The 18902-nt window shown below is 34.7% G+C and overlaps 1 protein-coding gene across 7 annotated transcripts; it reads left to right on the forward strand.

The window, feature by feature from the left end:
* The first annotated feature begins 667 nt into the window (after window positions 1-667).
* LOC128246841 (putative tRNA (cytidine(32)/guanosine(34)-2'-O)-methyltransferase) lies at window positions 668-17037 on the forward strand. 7 transcript variants are annotated; one of them, XM_052965327.1, is made up of 12 exons: window positions 672-836; window positions 1964-2114; window positions 2944-3013; window positions 4006-4108; window positions 5695-5773; window positions 6381-6433; window positions 7187-7240; window positions 8366-8468; window positions 9638-9721; window positions 11149-11252; window positions 12546-12753; window positions 16402-16561. In XM_052965327.1, exons 2-12 carry the CDS (start codon window positions 1994-1996, stop codon window positions 16419-16421), a joined length of 999 nt encoding a protein of 332 aa, XP_052821287.1. In that variant the 5' UTR covers window positions 672-836; window positions 1964-1993; the 3' UTR covers window positions 16422-16561. The 7 variants fall into 7 exon arrangements, with proteins under 7 accessions (XP_052821286.1, XP_052821287.1, XP_052821280.1 ...); XM_052965326.1 differs by lacking the exon at window positions 12546-12753 and having other exon boundaries at window positions 668-836; window positions 16402-17037; XM_052965320.1 differs by lacking the exon at window positions 16402-16561 and having other exon boundaries at window positions 678-836; window positions 12546-14415.
* The last annotated feature ends 1865 nt before the right edge of the window (window positions 17038-18902 follow it).

Below are 18902 nucleotides of genomic sequence, written 5' to 3' on the forward strand. Positions count from 1 at the left end.
ATAAGTGGACCAGAAAAGCAAAATTTTGACAAGTTGAGGCATTTCAGTTGGGCTCTATGTCATTTTTTATATAAAACACTAAGCCGATGAAGTGGAAAAACCTTATTTTGCTTAGAAAAAATCTTAAAAGAGTAGGCAGGCCAGTTTTGTGGTGCTGTTCTATAGACACCATTAAAAGCTACAAGGAAAACTTTACTTGGTCAAATTATTCCAATGCATAAGGAAATAATGGCTCTTCAAAGGTTTGCGGCTTAACATTTGAGGGAAATGGCTGTTTCTGCTTTTTATGAAAATACCACAGGTGCTAATACTTGTCTCATTCATTTAGTGTTTGATATATCATTGCCAAACTTTCAGTATGTGTTGCATATAGCCTGAAGCTGAACTATAGGAGTTTTGAAGTCTGTTTCTGAAAAAATGTTGCTTAAATAGGCTCAAGACCACAGTTATCTGCCCCCCGTTGACCAAGATCCGGATGTGAATACAGAAACAAAGAGTGCTTGTGTTCAAGTATCAATATTTTATTAAAATTGAATGAAAAAGAAGCAAAAAATGTTCTTTTTGCAGAGAACTTGACTGAATTTGACACTCTATTGCAGAAATTGATAGTTTTCAATGTAAATATTGGAAAAATCATAGCTTGTGGAAGTCTGAAAATTAGTTGTTTGTAGCCGATTGACTCCCTGGCGGAAGGGTTATGTATTTGAACTCAATTTTGACAGTCGGGTCAATGGTCAACATGGTGTTTTCTTGTGATTATATTTTGTGTCTTGAATTGTTCTAGAGATGCCATGTCCTTGTTTTTCAATTGGGGTGTGTATAAAGTCAAAAGCCAGGTTAGTGTCTATATGAAACATATAGTAAAAATAACTGTGGTCTCACGCCATATTAGCCCACGTCGTAAGGAAATTGTTGAGTGTCGCTAAATTCCACACACGAAACATTATTGTTTTATTTCTGCTGTATTCACTCGTAACCGTAATAGTTGGTAATTAAATTACGTATTAACTAATACTGCTTTAATTAATCGTAGGATTACTTCTCTCGACATCTCAAAGAAATTGGAAAATCAATGTAAAGTTTTCAGCTGCTGTAATTTCGGATTAATTATTTTCGGATTGTTGACGTTGTTTTGACTACAACATTCTGAAGAACTAAATACAACCATTTAACAAGTTTGTCTGAGTATGATGACTTACAAATTAAAGAATTGTCAATATGATCTCCCATTTTTTTACGATTTTTGAAATAAATAGTTTTGTACCATAAGTGGGTAGTAATTAAGATCGGGGTTCCGGGTTAAATGATATTGCCACTATAAAATATCATAAAGACAAGAAATATTACCAGTTAATATTATTTTATATTAGTTCCGTACACAAAAAATAAATATTGAACGATTATGAGTTTGATGGGTTTTTTCTTCATTCTGTCAAAACATAACAATATTTATGAAGGCCACCTGCAAGACTGAAGTTAACAGTTTAAAAACAATCTGAACACTTCATCCATGGCCAAGTTGTTACGATTATATTTACGAGGTCTTTTTCAAAGCTTGTCGAACGTGGCCGTGTTTTTATGATTGGGTCGAGTTGTTATGCTTGGCATAATTGTTGTCTGTGTCAGTCAAGTTTCGTTTTATTGGAAAGGTAAATAATATTTTTTAATGTATTTAATGCTTGTTTTGTGCAAAATAGCTTTGCACTTATGTGGTTAAGTATGAATATAATCCTTTATTACCCATTTCAAACATAAAATACTTCACTTTATACAATTTCAATATTTTCCAAACCAATCCCGTTTTTGCACAAACCCGTTTAGACGTTAGGGATTAGAATAATCCCGTATAACACGTCTATTGTTTTAGACTAGATACATTGAGTTTTGTTGAGTTTTTAACATGGTACTTTGCCACTTGAGTTCTAAAGCGTCTTTTTTTAATCACTAAATGATATTTTACCAGATACAGACAGAATATTGAGGTTGGTTGAAGATGGGCAAGTCATCAAAGGACAAGCGTGATGTTTACTACCGCCTGGCAAAGGAGGAAGGCTGGAGAGCTAGAAGCGCATTCAAACTTCTGCAGATCAATGAAGACTTCAACATTTTCAATGGTATAAATAGGCATTCTTGACATCTTCTTAGTCAGGCATCCAATCTTTGACACTGGTCCGTTACTTTGAAATTCCTTGTAAATGATCATGCATACATCAATATCACTTGACAAGTTTAAATCTCTTGTGACTTGACTGACACAAAAAGATTTGAATTGGTTACCGGTTGTTGCTGTGCATTGTCATTTCATTATATCATTAACCTGTGGACAAAATTGAAAATTAGTACCAAATATGTTATCCACTTTAACCGTCCACTTTAAATAAAGATGTTACCTGCTTGATTGATTGAAAAATTGCTGGCGTGATTGTCATTTTTATCAAAATAGCATTACAATGTGTCTGATACTTCCATACCTTAAATGTGAAATGTTCATATGTCTAACTCCAAGTAATAACTTAAATTACTAACATTACACCGGACACTTAAGTTCTAAAAAGTTTTAGTTTTTGTTTTCATGTATTATACAGTATAATTTTACAAGGTTTAGTGGGAGTAATTCATAAATAATTAATATTTAAACAATCAGCACATTGAGATGTTACAGTGTATGCATACAAAGTTCAATTGATAAAATAACTAAAGAAAGTGTCATAATTCATTTTCAGATCTGCTTTGATGCCTCTGTATGACTTGCAAATTTCATTACACTTAGTCCTTGTCAAAAGTCAAGCATATAGTTTTTGTCCTCACAAATAACCTACAAAATGCATCCTGCTGATGTATATGATTAAGATGAGATTAATAGGTCATCAGGAGAAAAAGTGCATAGGACTTGGGATGCAGAGCAAAATGAGTCACTTACATGTGTGTTTTGTGTGTTTACAGGTGTGAGGAAGGTGGTGGATCTATGTGCAGCCCCGGGAAGCTGGAGTCAGGTACTCGCCAGGAAACTCAGGTACAGCCAACACTTTGTATTTACAGACTAGGAAGGTAACTTGTAAACAGTTTAAAGATATCTTAACATTTTGTGGATGAACTCTGTTCTGTTTCATAATAGGTTGCCTTGCAGGGCCTTTAACAGCAATTGATATTGGATTCAAGCTATCTTTGGGAAAATGAACCAACATTAATTTGTATTTTTCAGGTTATAAGTCTTGTGTTGCTAGCTTATTTGTACACCTTGTAGACTCACAGATATACGTTTCACTGTGTACATGGTTTAAAGTTTAGCTAAATATTATAAAAGGGTGCTGCACCCTGTCCTTTTTGGAGGCACCATTCTACCCAGCATGGGCACCTTTCTGCCTTCATATGATTAAAGACTATCATATATATACGTTGTGTTTTGTTTAAAATTCATATTGGGATTCAATTATAAATACATACGCACTTTACTTTTATGCAGCACACTATCCTTAGTGTTTAAGCCAGTATTTGAAAAATGCATGGTGCCAGGCCAGAAAGAGCACTGTTGATGTGCATTGAATGAGCATTAATGGCGCACACACAACAGGCAATGCTCAATTCATATTGTGTATTTGTTATAACTACTTTCTACACTATTAGTTTGTTAAGAAACCTAAGCTGTTATTTTATCTGCCGGAAAAGTGCTCCCCCCTGCTATTTAGGCCTTGCTGGAGCACTGAGACCTGGCTAAATCTGTACATGGTACATGTATGTGTTTTTGGACCCATCTTACAGACAGTGATTAAAAACAAATGTGTGATAAAACAAATCTGAAATTGCATGTATCAGCAACTACATATAAGTCATTAAAATTCAAATTTTATATTTTGATTGCATACACACCAGTTACTCCTTGCCTTAGGCTCTTTGCCTAAAATTTGTCGATAGAAATGCCCTGAAATTGTGATAACCCTATTACATGTAACAGAGGCAAAAATCATGTAGCCAAACACATATTATCATTACTATAATATCTTGCAGGCCAGTGGGTACCAAAGATGAAGATGTGAAGATAGTGGCTGTTGACCTCCAGGCTATGGCCCCCATACCAGGGGTTATACAAATACAGGGGGACATCACAAAGGTGGGAGTTAACATCTGGTATGGCTAACTACTTTTGGCAGTCATGATGAACTTTGAACAATGTCATGTCTGACACAAAAGTGGCAACATGGAGGTACATGTGTTTATGTATAATACATGTACAGTTCATTAGTGTTAAAGCCATTTTGTATGGTTACTTGTGTATAATATTTAACTTCAGGCCTTACTCTTGATTTTGTCTTGAAATTTGTTTTAACTATTTACATTCTGAGTAACACAACAAATAAACCAATATCAGCACATTTAAGACAGAATTTCTTTCCACAAATTTGTAAACGATAACTACTGGAAAGTTACACAGCTTTATAACAGTGAGATAACAAGAAAAAAGTTGATGCATAGCATCAAGTCGGCGCAATGAAAATAGAAGAAAAACGTGCATGCAGATAACCAAAAATAGTTATTATATCAATGATAAAATTTGTTTTTATGTTGGGTGTACATATGCTCAAAGGACATTATGGTTAATAATATTGTTACAATAGTTTAAGCCCGTTATTTTAGATATTCTGTTTTTTTCCCCAAGCTATTCCTCCGGTTAAAACTAAATTATAACAAAAATATACATACGTTTCTTCGGAAGAAATAGAGTCAATGGTCTAATACATAGATTTCAATAGCATGAAATTCACCTTTTATTGGTACCGGCATGTTATGTGAATTCCTAGCTTTATATTTTGCATTAGTTTTAGTAACACATTTCACTCATATGAGTATATAGAACGGGGATAAAAAATACTATACATTAAGAGGGAATTATTTGGAGTTCATTCTTTCGAATGACATTTTCAAAACAAACAATTAAACTCAAGGTTAATTTTTCAAAACTCAGCATTTTTGCCGTCACCAAGGAAGATTACTGTGTAGGAGGTGTACAAACATAAAGGATATTGTAATAGTACCGTGTAACCTTCAGCTATTGATATCAATCGGAACACTTCGGCCTGTATCTATCTCGGAGATGGCCGAGTTGTTATGATTGAGTTGGTATTTAAAATCAAAATTTTCAAAATGATAAGCAGGGCTATTATAATTTAAGGTTTCATTATCAATTAAAGTGTAAAGTTTTAAAAAACATACTAAACTTCATATTTTATCATGCAACGTGGAAACTATTGAAAGCATTGTTCTGCAATTTATGAACTAGTCCCTAAGTTGGAATATTTCTAAAGTAATATCAAATATAGTCGGCGCCCTTCTGGGCGCCGACTAATAAATTACAACTAAGATTTTCAAAGGATGTGGCAAGAACTTTAATTGTTAAAGTGACACTCATATATAAAATCAATACATACATATATAAAAAAACATAAATTTTGAGTGATAAACCTTTAACTACTTTACAGTGGTCAAATATCGGCTCATGAGTAATAAATACCATGTTTTCTCCACCTTTTTTTCAAATTAAACACAGAATCCTTCATAAGAACTATTGTTTTCGATATTTATTTATACTTTTTGGTATATTCAAACAATTGTATTAATTGTGCTACATCTTATTTGAGAGTAAGAGTGCATCTTTGCACCTCTTGAAGCATGAATTCTTAAGGTACTTGTTCATTGCAGACATCCACCGCCCATGAGATCATTGGTCACTTTGCTGGAGAGCACGCGGACCTGGTGGTCTGTGACGGGGCGCCTGATGGTAGGCAAGCTCAGCAAGTCTACAATGCCTTTGACTCAGGCATATAAGATGATTCACAATAGAGCAGATCTCAAATGTTTGGAAAACTGCTGAAAAATACTTTTTCTTTAAGCTTTAGTAATGCTTTTAGCCATAAATATCAATTTTGGAACGTACTAGTATATATGAACAACTGCGATCTGTTCTTTTGTCAGCAGTGTTGTCATTGTTTTGAGACTTTAATGCAAAAATTGGCTCATTCCGAGGCAGGAAATAAAAAAAGTTGTCAAAATGGTCAATCTGTGAAAGTGCAGCTTTAACTACATGTAGCTTTTAAATATATACCTGTTAAGTGTTTCTTTGATGTGTGTTTATTTGCCCTGATATCAGTTTTCCAAGGATTGAAAGATCATATAGACTTGGTGTGCTTCTCATTAAACCATTGTTTATGGTACAAAAGATAAGAGCAGTATTTTAAGGAAAACATTTCTTTGTAAAAATGTCCCGCCTTTAATTTAAATAGTTCCACAGACAAATAGAATGTTGTAATGAAAAAGGCACAATATTCTGATGCAGTATGTAAAGGCGTTTAAAAACAAATTTAAACGTTTTTTTTTTATATTTTCAGTTACAGGCCTCCATGACATTGATGAATACATACAGGCACAACTTTTGCTTGCCGTAAGTTCATTCATGTTTATATATACTATGAAATCATTTATATTGGTGGGATATTAAATTTTGTGGCTTTCGTGAGTTGGTTTATCCAGGAATTCAAGATCCCAAGAAACTTTTGACTTTTTGTTTGCCAATTTGTATGTGCATGTAATGTCATTTCTTAAATGACATCGTTGAAATTGTGTCCCAGCCCTGTGTGCGCTGACGTATTATTCGGAAGCAAGAGCATTTTGACTGTTTAATACAGGGAAATATCAATTTTATTTCACTGATAGATTTCTATAAACCACCGTAAAGCACATAATAAACTCTGTTATATCTCTTGGTTTACTGATAAAATTTGATACATCTAAAACTCTTGGTATCGACTTGCAGAACTCTGTACACAATACTGTATGATCATATCTCATAATCTGGTTTCAAAAATTAAAGATCTGTGTTTCATTTTAGAATTAACAATTTTGTCCATTAAATCTTTTGTATATCACACTAAAACAGTGTTTAACATGTACTCCTAAATACAGTTAAACCTTGTTGGCTCCAACTCACAGGGACCAGCAAAAACACCTCAAACCTCGGAAAAGTCGAGCCAAGCTTCCCTTCAGTATAAAGCAATTGGTCCTTTACATCCAGTTCGAGCCAAGTGAGTTTGAAACACGGGGTTCGACTGTGATATCATGCTATGCTGTCTCAGAACAAAAAAAGTCAGCAGTGTATACATCTACAGTACTACATTTATTATGAATTCCTTTTCAGGCCTTGAACATCACCACACATGTTCTTAAAAAAGGAGGAAATTTTGTTGCAAAGGTATGTTTTGATGTTAGTTTGGATTTTAAAAAAATGGCTATAATTTATCATAATGAAGTTTTAGCATAACTCATTTCATAACATAACATTTTGCAGTTGGTCTTAAAATAAGCATTTTTCTTTATTCTCAATTCTAATTTGCAATTTTAATTTGCAAATATCTTCATGTTATATGTGAAAAATGTTTATTTTTTTCAGAATCATTTCATTTTCAAAAATAGGTAAGGGTATTTTGTGTACATGTATGAGGCCAAGCCAAATTGATTCTGTTTCTAGCATCCTATTCCAATTTGAAAATCTATCTACCAGGCAGAAAAAGAAACAAACTAACATAAAGAAAAAAAAACAGGCATATAATTATTATATATTCAATGTCTTTGAAATATACACAGCAAATGGTAGGGAAAACATATGCTGATTTAAAATTTAAAAAGAAATATACACATACACACTTTCACATTTATGCCTGATACCTTTACTCTCACAGATTGAACTTTTTGACACTTTTTATTTTTTGCCTTGGAACGAGCAAATATTGGCAAAAAACTGCATGGAAACTAGAGATATAACTAATAAGACTGCTGACAAAAATCAGATTGCAGGGGTTCATATATATGTTCAAAAATTGATGTTTTATGCAATTGTAAGCATTACTACCATAACCCTTTTATCTATAAATCATTAGTTTACGAAGAACACAAACATGAAAAACTGCAATCTGATCTTATGTCAGCAGTCTTATATTACTGGTTTCTAGACATTAAAGCTCATAATTGGCTCATTCCGTGGAAAAAATAAAAAAAAGTTGTCAAAACGGTCAATCAGTAAGAGTGCAGCTTTATGCATTTTTGTAATATTAGAGCCAGACATTTTGCCCGCCTATTCAGTTACAAAATTTAACTCCATATGGCAGCAGTTTATTAACAGGCATCCCCCCCTCAATTCCTCGATATTTCTTTGCAATTATGCAGTTTAGGAAAATCATGTAAACTTTAATTACTCTTTCATCTTCATCTAAATTATAATTTCCATAACCTGATTTAAAGTGATCTTTCGATCTTAAATGCATGAAATACACATTGATATATTGTATGAACGTCTTCAAGTCAGGTGTTTTCCCTTCAGATATTCCGAGGAAAAGATGTATCCCTACTCTACTCCCAGCTGAAGATCTTCTTCCCCCTTGTGTCCGTCTTCAAACCCAGGAGCAGTAGGAACTCCAGTATCGGTAGGATGCTTCCATTTTCAATGTGGTGTGTACTTGTTAATGCAGAGGAAGTAAAGAAGTGAGACGTCTAGGACGTGTTTCATTTATGATTTAGGTTAAATGTTTATCTTTAATGTCATAATGTAGTATTTTTTATCCATACATTTATCTGCATGTTACCTAATACTTAGTAAGTTAAAACAAAAAGTTATTTAAAAAGGAAATCAGCGAGTTGCCTATGATTTTAGATTTTTAATCCGATAATCGAATGACTCTGCTCTTGTCACTGGTATTATCAAAAGAAACATGTTACAAGCAAGGAGAAGAACCCCACGACACTAACTTTTTATAAAAAAAACAATAAAATTTCTTTAATACTGTCATTCCTGTTGAGTTCAAATGATTTAAATAATAAATTCAATATAATTAAGAAGCTCCCCAAAACCACAATTGAGTTACTTCCCTTTACAATATAATAATCACTTCTAACATGTAAATCATGGGATTATAACCAAACATTTTTACCAAAAAAAGGAAAAAAACATGGCCATTGGAAATTTATTTTTTCTATCAAGGGAGATCACTGTGTATTAGATCAGGACAGTCAATATTTGGAGGTTGTTCCCCTTACATCAATGATCATGAAAATGTTACTAGTCCCTTCAGTTCTTATGAACTATATTTTACTTTTTTTGATCAAATTCATGATCAAATTCATAATCATATGTAAGTTCTTTACTGCCCAATATCATGTATCCTTTTCTCAGCACCCTGCACTTTTAAGTTCTGGCTAATATTCTATGACAGTTATCTTCATGTATCAGTGATTTACAACACCCATTTTAAAGCTGCACTCTCAAAGACCGTTATGACAACTTTTTATTTTTTTTACTTGCAATGAGCAAATTTTTGCATATATTTCTGTAATTCATTGATATTAGACTACTGACAAAAGAACAGATTGCATTTTTTATATTTATGTTCAAAGATCAATGTTTTATGGCTAAAAGCGTTACTAGGACATGACTTTTAATCATACTATTATCTTTCTTGTTCGGTAAAATGAGTTCAGATATAGATTTGACTTAATAAGTTAAGTACTTTTGTGATCTTTGGGCCTGAATAATGTACATTTACAAACACGGATGGCCAATGTCATTATTAACACATACATCAACTCTACATTTCAGAGGCGTTTGTCGTGTGCCAGAACTACTCACCCCCTGAAGGCTACATTCCTAACATGGCTAACCCCTTGCTAGACCATCACTATGGTAACCATAGAAGCTGGATCATAAATTAAACTATCAAACAAAACATTATTCTTTAAGTGATGAAGATTGAGAATGTCAGTGTCATATAACACAGGGATGTGATTTGTTCACGGAATTCCGCGGATCTTATGGCCCCAGGGACAATAATAAATAAAAAATAAATGATTTTTTTTTTTTAGCTGATTAAAAAATATACTAGTGTGGTTTTGGTTGTTAGAGTTGATATCCCAGTTTGCTTCAAATTTAAAGTCAGAAGAACCCTCATAAAAACTTCTAAAAAGCCAGTTTTTATTCTACGGCAGTGTGCTTTTGATCCCAAAAGTGCCATAAGAACCCATGGCCGAAATGGTTTCGGCCCTCCAGTTGCCAGGTCAATCACATCCCTGTAACTTTAGTTCAAGATTAGTCACATATAATCTTTCTGCTATTCTCTAACCTGATTTAGATTAAGGAAAGATATATTGATTACCGTATTGTACTGTGTATAGGACACCACTTTTTTGCCTCGGAAATCAATAAAAAAATTGCCTACATCCTATCTATAATATAAGCCTTCTGAAATTGTTGACGGTTTTCTACCCAATTTTACACCATTTCTTTTTCCTGTGTCCCATCCATGCTAAGGTCCTATACACGGTTAATCCCAATGTATCCCAGTCAATATTTGGAGCATTGTAGCTTCAATCTTTTGCAGATTTAAAATTTATTCTGCACAAACTGATCGTCCACGGCACTGTTATTTTATGTTGGTATAATTGGTCAAGATCTTAACTGTGCACCTAAAGCCCTGTTTCTGAGCATTAAATTATACAAGATTCACAGACTTTAGAAATTTAAAAAAATAAATTTCAAGCACAAGCCAGAATTTCTATACTTAAATGTACAAAAAGGTAAGCAAGCCTCATATATATTAGGTATACTAAACTAGGGCAACCACTAGCCTAAAAACACTATCACTAGGTTCTGAACACAGGCTAGTGCAATCATAAGCCTGAAACACTATTACTAGGTTTTAAATATCGGGCTAGTGCAAATTTCGATCACTGCATGTTGATAATTATTCATGATCAATTTTTACTGGATCATAGATGGCCTGTTCTACTGTTGCTGAGAAACATTGGGATTACAGCCATAGTGTCATCATTGATATTGTCACAAATCAAAGTATAGAAGTTGGCCTTAATTAGGAAACTGCTCAATATATTTACCTGAAACTTTACATTATAAACACCTTATATATTATAAAGTTGATGTATTTATATGAAGGACTTCTCATTTTTGATGTCTGGAATATTGCTTTTTTTATTACTGTAGTGATTCATTTCAAAATCTGGTTAAATGCCTCCCTTGGACTCACATAGCTCATAAACATGGGTCATTAGCGGAAAACATAGAGGAGTCCCAGGCAATGTTAATTTTTGTTTCAGACCTGGACTACAACAACTTGGTTGGCCCTAACCGCGTGATTGTCCCGTTCCTGGCGTGTGGAGATCTCAGTGGGTTTGATTCAGATAAGACCTACCCACTCCAGGTTTGTTCAGGCCTTCTCTGAGCCTTTAGTTTGAAAATCTTTTAATTTATGGTATAAATTCTATCAAAAGAGCAATTATTCTATATGATTTTAAGGAAAAAAAAAACACAATTAATTGTGGAGCAGGTTGGTCGTGGTAGTGGAAACATTTGTTTTCTATATTTTTAAGTGTAATGGAAGTAGTGGTCAGTTTGTTCGTCTGCAGGATCATCTTTTTAATTTATGTACTTATTTTTAGCTCGACTATTCAAAGAATAAGGAGAGCTATTCTACTCACCCAAGCGTCGGCGTCACCCCTTGGTTAAGGTTTTGCGTGCAAGCACACATAGGTTAATATCTCAGCAACTACTTGAGGTATTGAATTGAGACTTTATACAATGGTACTCAATCATCCAACCTACTTAATTAACCAAGTTTGATAACTCTACTTTGCATTTAATGCCAATAATAGGCCTTTATTATTTGACTTAGAAATTCTGGTTAAGGTTTTGCGTGCAAGCACACATAGGTTTATATCTCAGCAACCACTTGAGGTATTGCATTTAGACTTGATACAATGGTACTCAACCATCCAACCTACTTAATTAACCAAGTTAGATAACTCTAGTTTGCATTTAATGCAAAAAATAGGCCTTTATTATTTGACTTAGAAATTCTGGTTAAGGTTTTGCATGTAAGCACACATAGGTTAATAACTCAGCAACTACTGGATGAATTACACTGAGACTTTATAAAATGGTACTGAACCATCCAATCTACTTAAATAACCAAGTAAGATAACTGGTTTGCATTAAATTCAAATAATGGCCCCTTTTTTATTCAACATAGAAATTCTGGTTAAGGTTTTGCATATAACCACTTTTAAGTCAGTGCTTCAGCAAATACATCATGTATTGCATTGAAACTTTACACACAGGCTCCCAACCATTTAACCTTCTAGAAATTCTGGTTAAGGTCTTGCATGTTAGCACACATAGGATAATATCTCAGCAACTACTTGATGTATTGCATTGAGACTTTATACAATGGTATTCAACCACCCAACCTAATTGAATAATAAAGTTAGATAACTGTGTTTTGCAAATAACGGCCCTTATTTTAACACTTAAAAATTCTGGTTAAAATTTTGCATGTTACCACATTTTTGTTAATATCTCCGCACATCATGTAGTGCATTGAAATCTAATCTAACAGTGATCCATGCATGTTTCGCCAAAACTTTTCAGTACTTACACTGAAAAGCGGCGGAATAGTCGAGCGCGCTGTCTCTGTGACAGCTCTTGTTTTTTTCAGTTACCTGGCAAACAGTATGAATACCACGCCCCAACACAGTCCCCTATCAACCCTCCATACAAGGCAGCCTGTGAACTACGCAAGACAGACAGACTGGCTAAACCTGGTCAACCAGAACAGGCTACAGCTGGGACAGCAGACAACCACAGTGCAGCAGACAGTTCTAAAGTAGGGACAATGAAAGAAGAAGAGTGTGTAGTCCACACAGGTACAGGGGGCAGTGAACCCAGGGAAACAGGGGGAGTAACTGAGGCTACTGAGAAACTGAATAGTTTGGATCTTAAAACCTGAGTGTTCTATGGGCTCAAGTTGAGTCATGTGCAGTAGACAATATCACAGTAGGAGTTAAAAAGGCAGGGTATTGTGTTGTCAATATATGTGAACGATCAGTGAGTCGGTGACTTTATGTGACCTTGGGGATGGGGAGTTTGGGGGCTGGTGTGGGGGCAACAGGGTTTGAGTCAGTGGCCACGTGACCTTTGAGGGGCAACACGGGGAATAACTGAGAAACTTAAATGTTTACATCTTCATATATCAGTTGTTTTTATGTACTCATTGACTTTAAGACTTGTACTTTAAGTGTTTGCATTATGACATACAATTAAAATATATACATTACATAAAGATATAAATGGATTGTTTGAGTTCAAGTCCTAAGTGTAAATGTTAAGCGAAACTATCATGCTTAGATAATGAAGATGGTGTTAACAATTCAATGAAATAAAATTGGTTTAAATGTGGAAGCCACAACAAACGGAAGATTTTATTGCCGTTTAAAAAGATGTATACACCCAGTATGAAATCCGGAACATATTATAGGAGTCTATTTGATGATAGTGCAAGTTGTCACGTGGCATCCTCCACTCAGTAACTGCCATTCAATCTCACATTATTTATAAGCATCATTCCTGGAACAAGATCAATTACCAATCAAACAGCTGTACAGGTTGTCTGGTTAGCGCACTCGCTTTTCAGCATGGCAACACAGGTTGGATTCGATTTGATTCACAGCCTGTGAGTTTGGTTAGTGGTTACCAAGCCGGAAAAGTGGGTTTTCTCCTGGTACTTCAGTTTTCCCCACAACATAAGACCACACTTTCGCAACATCGTGCCAAGAGTGACTTAGTATAAATTATCATAACTTTCTTCACAATCGTTGTAAAATATATTATGTTTAAACTAAACAGCTGTAGGCAATCCCAGTTTAAGCCATGTCCTTGTCATACTTGTATCAAATGGACCCTGTCTGCTCTCTAAAGTGTTTCCTGTGTAAGATTTCATATCCATTATGTATCAATCTTGATGTATTGGAATCATTTCGGAGGAGTTTGTTATCCGTCAAAATAATTTCAGTTGATAATTTAATATTGAGTTATTGCCCTTTAATTGTCAAAATTGGACAACATTGATATTGTCTGTTCTTAAACTTGTACAATTGTATCCAGTCTTGGACAAAATTCACAATTGGTGCATAGTATCTCAAGCAGGGCTGAGGCATACCCACCCTGACTCTCAAGAGTTATGATCCTTGATTTGTATGTAATGGTTCATTTGTTAAATAATGACACCTCGACTTCCATTCCTTCAATGAACAGTAAGTATAAATATAATTTTGGGCAAATGTCAATATTTACCAGTGAACGCAACATTTGGATATGTTTGGATTGCGAATCCATACATATTTATATAAAAAGCTTTTACTTTTGTTTATTCTTATATCAGCCAACGGAAATTTTTTTAATCAACATGTTGAAAAAGTGTTAATTTATAATTAGTAAAATGTATCGATGTCATTGCCATTTCAATTTTACATTAACAATGATTATTTTGGAAATAATTTTTGTCCGTAGTAATAAAATTTGTAAACCGGTCCGGTCGTTATGTTTACAGCATGGATGAGAACGAAATACTGTAAGGTTTTCTTCAATAAAATTACATATTTATTAACAATTCTGGAAAGAAATAATGAACTATTGGTGTAAACATATGTAATGATTTGCTTGACTGATTTCATTATCGGGGATATGAATGTAGTTGTGTTGATTAAAGTTTGCTTTGACCAGCCCAACTGCATTCATACTCCAAAATGGCATCAATGGTGGTGTGTTAGCCTATTTATACTCGCACTGGGGCCTAAACCATTGGGTGAGTGCTTTGATAGCACCGTTCGTCATTCTAGTTTTTTTAAGCATAAAACACAGTCAAAATGTAATTGTGGTGAGAGCTACCCTGGTTCTTTAATGTGCACCAGTGTATAGCACTGTCACAGGAACCTCCATTTAAAGTTCCTCCCGGAAGACGATTACTTTTTTTAGCATTGCAGCAGTGAGTTGAAACTTCGACCACTGGATTGAGAGTTATCACTAGACCAAGGATCCGCCACAATGACATCAACCACTAATTCATTTCTTAAATGATGGGAATGGAAAGGTCCATCTCACAGTTCCCCTACATCTGAGAGTCTCAGAGACTTCACGTGTGTCACACCGCCTGTTTTAGTAAAGTAATATATATAAAAACATAATTGGACCACCATCTGTACATGTTTATTTCATTCTATAACATTCTAACAAGTAACTAATCCGCAACCTCAAAATCACATAAGAAAAGAACCTTGAACTTGTACATTTTGCCATGGTAAGCTGTACATCTGTACTAAGCTAACATTTAACAGAACATGTGCTTAATTACGTAAAGAATTTACAGACAGTCTACTATTTCCAGAAAACAAATTAATACCAATTATTACATGATTTAATGAGGTTTTGCACAGAGTGTTAGAAAAAGTTCCACTGAATAATTATACTTTCTCTAACAAGCGATGCTAGTAACATGTAAGCTTAGTATTTTCACATTGAATTTCTGTGTGGTAATTGAAGGTCATGACCAAGATCCTTTCAAGGCTTGTGAATAGTATGGATATTTAATGGCCATTCTGAAATGCTTTTATAAGAGTTAATGAGTTATAGGTATCAGTAAAACATGTATGCACCCCATGACAGCTGTAAAGTGGTTTAATGGATGATAAAAACTAAGAATATTAGCACTGCAAGTTATACAGATACACAGATGGCTGCTTAAAGGTCAATTGAAGTGGTAACCTACATGTATATGTTTATCAGTGTGTGTATACCACGTGATAAATTACGTCATAAATGCTACGTCGGAAGGCAATATTTTGCTTCGAATGAAGTAACCAAGTAAGATAACTCTAGTTTGCATTTAATGCAAAAAATAGGCCTTTATTATTTGACTTAGAAATTCTGGTTAAGGTTTTGCATGTAAGCACACATAGGTTAATAACTCAGCAACTACTGGATGAATTGCACTGAGACTTTATAAAATGGTACTGAACCATCCAATCTACTTAAATAACCAAGTAAGATAACTCTGGTTTGCATTAAATTCAAATAATGGCCCCTTTTTTATTCAACATAGAAATTCTGGTTAAGGTTTTGCATGTAACCACTTTTAAGTCAGTGCTTCAGCAAATACATCATGTATTGCATTGAAACTTTACACACAGGCTCCCAACCATTTAACCTTCTAGAAATTCTGGTTAAGGTCTTGCATGATAGCACACATAGTATAATATCTCAGCAACTACTTGATGTATTGCATTGAGACTTTATACAATGGTATTCAACCACCCAACCTAATTGAATAATAAAGTTAGATAACTGTGTTTTGCAAATAATGGCCCTTATTTTTACACTTAAAAATTCTGGTTAAAATTTTGCATGTTACCACATTTTTGTTAATATCTCCGCACATCATGTAGTGCATTGAAATCAAATCTAACAGTGATCCATGCATGTTTCGCCAAAACTTCTGTGACAGCTCTTGTTTTTTTCAGTTGCCTGGCAAACAGTATGAATACCACGCCCCAACACAGTCCCCTATTAACCCTCCATACAAGGCAGCCTGTGAACTACGCAAGACAGACAGACTGGCTAAACCTGGTCAACCAGAACAGGCTACAGCTGGGACAGCAGACAACCACAGTGCAGCAGACAGTTCTAAAGTAGGGACAATGAAAGAAGAAGAGTGTGTAGTCCACACAGGTACAGGGGGCAGTGAACCCAGGGAAACAGGGGGAGTAACTGAGGCTACTGAGAAACTGAATAGTTTGGATCTTAAAACCTGAGTGTTCTATGGGCTCAAGTTGAGTCATGTGCAGTAGACAATATCACAGTAGGAGTTAAAAAGGCAGGGTATTGTGTTGTCAATATATGTGAACGATCAGTGAGTCGGTGACTTTATGTGACCTTGGGGATGGGGAGTTTGGGGGCTGGTGTGGGGGCAACAGGGTTTGAGTCAGTGGCCACGTGACCTTTGAGGGGCAACACGGGGAATAACTGAGAAACTTAAATGTTTACATCTTCATATATCAGTTGTTTTTATGTACTCATTGACTTTAAGACTTGTACTTTAAGTGTTTGCATTATGACATACAATTAAAATATATACATTACATAAAGATATAAATGGATTGTTTGAGTTCAAGTCCTAAGTGTAAATGTTAAGCGAAACTATCATGCTTAGATAATGAAGATGGTGTTAACAATTCAATGAAATAAAATTGGTTTAAATGTGGAAGCCACAACAAACGGAAGATTTTATTGCCGTTTAAAAAGATGTATACACCCAGTATGAAATCCGGAACATATTATAGGAGTCTATTTGATGATAGTGCAAGTTGTCACGTGGCATCCTCCACTCAGTAACTGCCATTCAATCTCACATTATTTATAAGCATCATTCCTGGAACAAGATCAATTACCAATCAAACAGCTGTACAGGTTGTCTGGTTAGCGCACTCGCTTTTCAGCATGGCAACACAGGTTGGATTCGATTTGATTCACAGCCTGTGAGTTTGGTTAGTGGTTACCAAGCCGGAAAAGTGGGTTTTCTCCTGGTACTTCAGTTTTCCCCACAACATAAGACCACACTTTCGCAACATCGTGCCAAGAGTGACTTAGTATAAATTATCATAACTTTCTTCACAATCGTTGTAAAATATATTATGTTTAAACTAAACAGCTGTAGGCAATCCCAGTTTAAGCCATGTCCTTGTCATACTTGTATCAAATGGACCCTGTCTGCTCTCTAAAGTGTTTCCTGTGTAAGATTTCATATCCATTATGTATCAATCTTGATGTATTGGAATCATTTCGGAGGAGTTTGTTATCCGTCAAAATAATTTCAGTTGATAATTTAATATTGAGTTATTGCCCTTTAATTGTCAAAATTGGACAACATTGATATTGTCTGTTCTTAAACTTGTACAATTGTATCCAGTCTTGGACAAAATTCACAATTGGTGCATAGTATCTCAAGCAGGGCTGAGGCATACCCACCCTGACTCTCAAGAGTTATGATCCTTGATTTGTATGTAATGGTTCATTTGTTAAATAATGACACCTCGACTTCCATTCCTTCAATGAACAGTAAGTATAAATATAATTTTGGGCAAATGTCAATATTTACCAGTGAACGCAACATTTGGATATGTTTGGATTGCGAATCCATACATATTTATATAAAAAGCTTTTACTTTTGTTTATTCTTATATCAGCCAACGGAATTTTTTTTAATCAACATGTTGAAAAAGTGTTAATTTATAATTAGTAAAATGTATCGATGTCATTGCCATTTCAATTTTACATTAACAATGATTATTTTGGAAATAATTTTTGTCCGTAGTAATAAAATTTGTAAACCGGTCCGGTCGTTATGTTTACAGCATGGATGAGAACGAAATACTGTAAGGTTTTCTTCAATAAAATTACATATTTATTAACAATTCTGGAAAGAAATAATGAACTATTGGTGTAAACATATGTAATGATTTGCTTGACTGATTTCATTATCGGGGATATGAATGTAGTTGTGTTGATTAAAGTTTGCTTTAACCAGCCCAACTGCATTCATACTCCAAAATGGCATCAATGGTGGTGTGTTAGCCTATTTATACTCGCACTGGGGCCTAAACCATTGGGTGAGTGCTTTGATAGCACCGTTCGTCATTCTAGTTTTTTTAAGCATAAAACACAGTCAAAATGTAATTGTGGTGAGAGCTACCCTGGTTCTTTAATGTGCACCAGTGTATAGCACTGTCACAGGAACCTCCATTTAAAGTTCCTCCCGGAAGACGATTACTTTTTTTAGCATTGCAGCAGGGAGTTGAAACTTCGACCACTGGATTGAGAGTTATCACTAGACCAAGGATCCGCCACAATGACATCAACCACTAATTCATTTCTTAAATGATGGGAATGGAAAGGTCCATCTCACAGTTCCCCTACATCTGAGAGTCTCAGAGACTTCACGTGTGTCACACCGCCTGTTTTAGTA

The sequence above is a fragment of the Mya arenaria genome, chromosome 9, assembly GCF_026914265.1.
Source record: "Mya arenaria isolate MELC-2E11 chromosome 9, ASM2691426v1".
Lineage (NCBI taxonomy): Eukaryota > Metazoa > Mollusca > Bivalvia > Myida > Myidae > Mya > Mya arenaria.

Coding starts and splice junctions, on each gene's coding strand:
- LOC128246841 (XM_052965326.1), top strand. CDS start 1,994: ATGGGCAAGTCATCAAAGGACAAGCGTGATGTTTACTACCGCCTGGCA. Junction 4,109..5,694: donor TACAGGGGGACATCACAAAG/GTGGGAGTTAAC, acceptor TGTTCATTGCAG/ACATCCACCGCCCATGAGAT. Junction 6,434..7,186: donor AGGCACAACTTTTGCTTGCC/GTAAGTTCATTC, acceptor ATTCCTTTTCAG/GCCTTGAACATCACCACACA.